Genomic DNA, 6,148 nt, shown 5'->3' with positions numbered 1-6,148 from the left:
CAAGGTTCTCTTCCTTGGGACGAAAAACCTGCAGCATGCTTATAGGCTCGGCAGTGCTACGCTGGCTAACACTACAGATGAAAGGGACTTGGGGGTCATGATTGACCACAAGATGAACATGAGCCTTCAGTGTGATGCTACGGCTACTAAAGCAACCAAAACATTGGCTTGCATCCATAGATGCTTCTCAAGCAAATCTCAGGGCGTCATTCTCCCGCTGTACTCAGCCTTGGTGAGGCTGCAGCTGGAGTACTGCATCCAGTTTTGGGCTCCACAATTCAAAAAGGATGTAGAGAAGCTTGAGAGGGTGCAGAGGAGAGCCATGCGCATAAGCAGAGGTCAGGAAAACAGACCTTATGATGAGAGGCTGAGAGCCATGGGACTCTTCAGCCTGGAAAAACGCAGGCTCAGGGGTACTCAACAGGATCTGGGGGAACGTCTGTTCACCAGAGCGCCCCAAAAGATGACAAGATCAAATGGTCACAAACTCCGCTGCGACTGATTCAGGCTGGACATAAGAAAGAAATTCTTCACTGTCCGAGCCCCCAAGGTTTGGAACAGACTGCCACCGGAGGCGGTTCAAGCACCCACTCTGAACGCCCTCAAGACACATTTGGATGTTTATCTTGCTGGGATCCTATGATCCCTGCTGACTTCCTGCCTCTGGGGCAGGGGACCAAACTCGATGATCCTCTGGGGTCCCTTCCAGCCCAAATGTCTATGAAATCTAAAAACTCTACTGTCCTACTCCAGCTAGGAACAGTGGCAGCAGCATGTGGGTTTCTCCTCTCTGCTGAGTTCCCTTGGGTGCTCCTGAGCTGACAGGGAACAAGCATGGGACAGGGGAAGCCACCCACTGCTACCACTACCACCCCTTGCAAAATGAAATGGGAGAGTTGTAGGGGTGGGGGGAGGGGCACTGCAGAGGCTCCAGAGCTGCTGTAACTGGGCTCAACAGGGGACAGGAAAGGTAGGCAGGTTCCCCTGCACTGAATTTGCTCCCAAGCCTACAGGAAATGCATGGGGAGACCGGGCAGACAGGAGGAACCCATCCTCTGCCATTGCTGTTCCCAGCTGGAGTAGTGCTTGAGCACCCTTTCTCCTCCCAACCAGATCACCTGGGGACAGGGACAGCGACAGCAGCAGCAGCAAGTGGAGAATGGAAGGGGAGTGGATGTGCTGCTGAGCAAGGAAGGAAAGATTGTGGGGGAGCAGAGACAGGATTCTCACCTGATTTAGGGACTTAAAGTACCCAGCTGTTGCTCCTGTAGTATGGATGCAGCCGATTTTTGGACCATACCACTGCAACCCCTCTGGATCCACCCATTTGCCTCCTACATTTTTACATCAGCATAATAACTATTACTCTGTGTAAATATTGTACCTGTCCCAGAAATTTCTGCACCCAAGTGACTAGATCTTCCATTCCTTACCTCAACAGGTTAAATATTTCCACCATTGGAGATTTTTAGGATTTTATGTTCCTAAGAGCTCTATTTGAACTCTATCATTTTGGAAAGAGGGAAAAAGAAAAACACTAAAACACCGTCACCAGCAAAAGTAGGCATGCAGTATAACAATTGAAATAGGGTATGAGGAAATTACCTAAAATTTAGTAGGGCATATTACACATCAGGAGTTGACAGACAAATAATAAGCGAGATTAGCTACTCTAGAGACTAGTAGCAGTACTGCAGTGAAGAGTAAGTGAAACTGAGCAATAGTAGAGAAGCAAGAGGAGTCTATTATGCACTACAGTGTAAAAGGAGGGAGGACTTTCCAGTAAACTTACTGTGACATCATCATTGATTTCCATATGTGTTCTACATTTGTCTGTGTGAGCTTTTGGCGGTACACAAGTCTGCATGCTGGTACTTCTCCAATTGCTATACTGTGACGTTTATACCACATTTCAGAATTCTGCAATACAGAAAGAAAGCATTTTTCCTTTACCTAGCATTTTTTTCCAAATGATAAAAAGCAGAGTACTTCTACAATACAGCAAGCTCTTCCAAGTATTTTAAACATTAATAAATGTAAAATCCCTCTGAGGTAGATAGGCAAGTATTTAGAATGTACAGCTGCATCTTTGCTAGTGTTAAATGACCTATCCAAAGTTGCAAAAAGAACTTGTCAGAGCAGCATCTGAAATATATTAGTCACAGACCTCCAACGCTGTGTTCACAGTCTTAGACAGCAACTCTTCATGGTTCTTAAAGCAGTACAAATACATTTAACTACGGTAATACCTTGGTTAACAAATCCTTTAGAAACAAAACTCCTTTATAAGGAACTCAGCTGTTTTTTGGTAAAAAAATAGAAAATGGAAAAAAAAAAACCCTGCTGCTTTTTTGTTTTACCAGAGTAATCTGTGGATTTTGCAATTTTGAAATGAGCTCCCTGCAGGCTGGCAGAGTTCCAGCTTGCAGGGAGACGGGAGGCAGCAGAAGGAAGGTAGTGAGACAGGGGGCGCCACATGCATGTATAGTACATGAACGTGGCCCCAGGCAGCCTGTAAAGCAGCTCCAGTAGGTAAGTGGGGGGGAGGGGAGGAAAGAGGGGAATTGAGGTCTCTGCAGGGAGGGAGCTGGGCAGGGCTGGGACTGCTGCTTGGAGGTGTTTGGGGCCACAGTGTGCAGCTGTATGGCACCAGCAGGGAGCAGGACGGGGCTTCATGTGGCTTGTCCGGAGGAGAAGGGCCAGCTCCCCACTGCCACATGCACTCCCGTAGGGTAGGGGAGACCCGTGCCCCCCCAGATCTGTGTGCAAGGCAGGTGCAGGTTGCAGGTGCAGGCTCCTGCCATGCTTTGCTCCTCCAGGGCTCTGCCATCCAGTGGGCATGACCCAGCATGGATGGGAACAGTGGGGCTGTGTGGGGATCTTGCTGCTGAGAGCTGCCCTCCTGCTGCCTTGGCAATGAGTCCCCTGCACCTGCCGCTGCTTTGGAGGGCACAGCCCCGTGTTGCAGCCCTTGCTGCACCAGGACTGCAGGCAGCACGGGGCGAGCAGCAGCAGGCAGCTTCTCTGCATGGCTCCTCTGTTCCCTGCCACACCAGGTCGCGGTAGAGGGAAGCAGGGCAGCAGAGAAAGCGCCTCACAGGCCTACTGTTCCCTGCTGCCCTGCTTTCCTCCCCCATGACCTGGCATGGCAGGGAGCAGAGCAGCCACACAGAGAAGCTGTCCACCGCTACTCAACCTGCACTGCCCCAGTGGCACGTGGGGCTGCTCCCTTCAAAGCAGCAGCAGGTACAAGGGGAGCATCACCAGGGCAGGGGGGAGGGGGCTGCTCACAGCGGCAAGATCCCCATGTAGCCCCACTGTCCCCAGACGCACCAGGTTGTGCCTGCCAGGTGGCGAAGGCCCCACAGTAGCAAAGCACAGGGAAGCCTGTGCCTGCAACCTGCACCTGCCACATGCACAGATCTGGGGGACGTGGATCTCCTCTGGCCCCCAGGAGTGCACACAGCAGCGAGGAGCTGCCCTGCCCAAGCCCACAGCAGGCAGCAGGGGGGAGCAGTGGCAGGGGGCTGCGGACCTGAGTTCGTAGCCCTGGCACCCGGAGGCCCCCTCCAGCAGGGCTGGGGAGTGAGAGGCAGGGGGCTGTGGACCCGAGTTCATAGCCCTGGCAGCCGGGGGCCCCCTCCAGCAAGGCTATGGGGAGGAGTAAGAAGCACAAGCAGGGCCAGGGAGGCTGTGGGGGGCTTTTAATTGAATATTCAATTAGATTTTCTTATTGTACCTCCCCTTCTCTGAAGTCCTGGAATGCATCCCTATGCCTCCTATGTTATTTCTACCTCTGATAACAAAGTTTCTGATAACAGTGATGTCATGGAACACATTCACTTCATTCACCGAGGTATTACTGTACAACCACTGAGAGCCTTTATTTTCACAGGGCTGAGACTGCATTTGAGAGCCAAGGACATTTTACAACTATTTCTGCTGTAAGCAAACAATCATAGTATCTCTTTTTACCGATGTTAACATGTTTGACTGCTAGTCTTTGAAAGGAAATGAGGAAAAAGGACAATGAAATAAGTGTCATGCTCCTTTTGTGGCAGAATTAAAAAATTGCCCCTAAGTTTTAAGGTTTTAGTATAATGGCACTTTAATTAGCGCTACTGACTGGCCCAAAAAACTCACTGCAATCCAACACAAGAATAGAATATAGAGCAGAACCTCAGTGGCACAGATTGTGGCAGTATTTCCTAAAGGCAGAGGTGGAAGCCCAGAAGTGAAAAGGAAGACACCTGAATGATTATCCAGGAGGCTCTGGGGAGAGTGGAGGCAGCAACAGCAGCCCAAACTCTCCACTGTACTCTGGAGTCTTACCGTTTTTATTTAAAGAGTCTGTAGTGATTACAAACAGAGCCTTCAAAATGAAAACCGCATTAGCAATGTAGACATCTGAGTGTGTAGGAAACCTGAAACAAACCAGAACTGCCCCATTCATTCCAATGCATGATAACTAAGATATCAATAACATTCAAAATTAAAAAAAAAAAAAATCTATCGCTTGAGGAGTAAAAAAGAAAAGTATGGTAATATGAAGATCAGCACCAATGCCCAGAGTGTATGGATTGAGGAAATATGCACATGCATGCAATTAAACAGCAGAAAGAGGTAGGGTATAAAAAATATGTACAAGTGAAAGTGCTTAAGCCTTTTAGATCTCCATGGCCCTCCCTGCATAAGAAGACACAACAGGGCTTTTTTTTCTGATAGGTGGAGTAGAGGTCTCGGCTCCACACTGTCTGTAAAAAGATTAAAGCAGAAGGAACCTTCAATTCATCACACCACAAAACAAAGAATGCAACACAATCTTTCCAGAATTGTAGCATATTTGTTGATAGCTAGTGTGTGGAGGTCAGTGAAAACAAGCTTTATGGGAGCTAGAAAAATGGTAGAAACTGAATAACATTTCTATGCCACGCCCCATGCAACACTGTTGTGAAACAACAATTACACAATATAGCAGTTCTAATAAAATGATCACTTTGTTCTGGAATAAAGGAAGTTTATTGCTGCCTTGCAATGAATTGGAACTTGAGCCAAATATCAAATATAAACCTTCCTCTCTGTTCTGAACTGTGTGTACTACAATACATGGTAACCTACAGCCATAAGAACACTCACATAACATTGCCATTAGGAAGATAAAGTCAAAACCACTAGTGAAATGTAATTAAAATTAAAGAACAATTGCTCGCTGTAAAACAAAAATTCACTGTGAAAGTATATTGCTTTTTTACTGCCAAATGCTGTGCAGCCCTAAAACAGATCATTAGTTTAATTTACTCCTTTCTATTAACTATTTTCTTTTCAGAACATTTAACATTTTGGAAGCTGAAAAGCAATCTTACCATCACAGTTGGCTTCACTGGAGTACGTTCTTGGGATGTGCCTACTCCAGGTTCATTCCAGTCTGGAAATTTAATTACTTCTTTTCCATATGAAGGCCTCTTTGGATATGGCTTTAGTGGTGAGGAAGGTGGAAATCTGTAATTAAAAAACACTTTAAGAAGGGCTTTAAAATCTGATACTAGTTCTCATTTGCTATTTTTAACCTAGATCTTCAATACTTCTTAATATGGGCGTATACATGTAATCTTTTCACACTGTATACCCAAATACCTCTCCACAGTCTATTTTGATCTTGCTAGGGAAGCTTTAAGGGGTTCTGCAATCTAAAATATGCTGTTACCATTAGGATCTTTCCAATTATGGCGCTATCTACAATGTACAATTAATCCAGTTGATTGGCACCCAGATCGGAACACCTGAATTTACCTAAACTAGATCAGTGGTCTCCACAGTGGGGTGCGCAAGATGATGCATTGGGGTACAGGAAGAAAATATTAGAACTTCTACTTATATTTATATAAATATACATATATTGGGGGCGTGTGCTCAAAATTTTTTTACTGATAGGGGTGCGCAATCAAAAAAGTTGGAGACCACTGATCTAGATGCAAGCATATCTCCACTGTAGCACTGTACAGCAGAGATATCAAACTTACCAACATATTACTGGCTCATGGGGCTCCTAGAGGTAACAAATTCAGGGCCAGGGCCTGCTGCTGAGATCCCAAATGTAAACTCCTGCTAGGGATGCTTGCTGGCAGCAGGAGGTGACCAACAGCAGCAT

At 46.7% G+C, this 6,148-nt stretch overlaps 1 protein-coding gene across 1 annotated transcript in view; it reads right to left on the bottom strand.

Annotated features, from left to right (window-relative positions):
* The window catches only part of DEPDC1B (DEP domain containing 1B), a gene marked incomplete at its 5' end in the record, with an annotated part of 71,252 nt that overhangs the window by 57,806 nt on the left and 7,298 nt on the right, over nt 1-6,148 (bottom strand). Inside the window, 2 exons of the mRNA XM_019517822.1 lie at nt 1,793-1,920; nt 5,364-5,499. Coding sequence (XP_019373367.1) covers nt 1,793-1,920; nt 5,364-5,499 — 264 coding nt within the window. The remainder of the gene's footprint in view (nt 1-1,792; nt 1,921-5,363; nt 5,500-6,148) is intronic.

This window comes from Gavialis gangeticus, unplaced genomic scaffold (genome assembly GCF_001723915.1).
Source record: "Gavialis gangeticus isolate Ggan-Ray unplaced genomic scaffold, GavGan_comp1, whole genome shotgun sequence".
NCBI lineage: Eukaryota > Metazoa > Chordata > Crocodylia > Gavialidae > Gavialis > Gavialis gangeticus.
The sequence above is the reverse complement of the archived record's forward strand: the minus strand, read 5'-3'. Positions and strand labels throughout refer to the sequence as shown.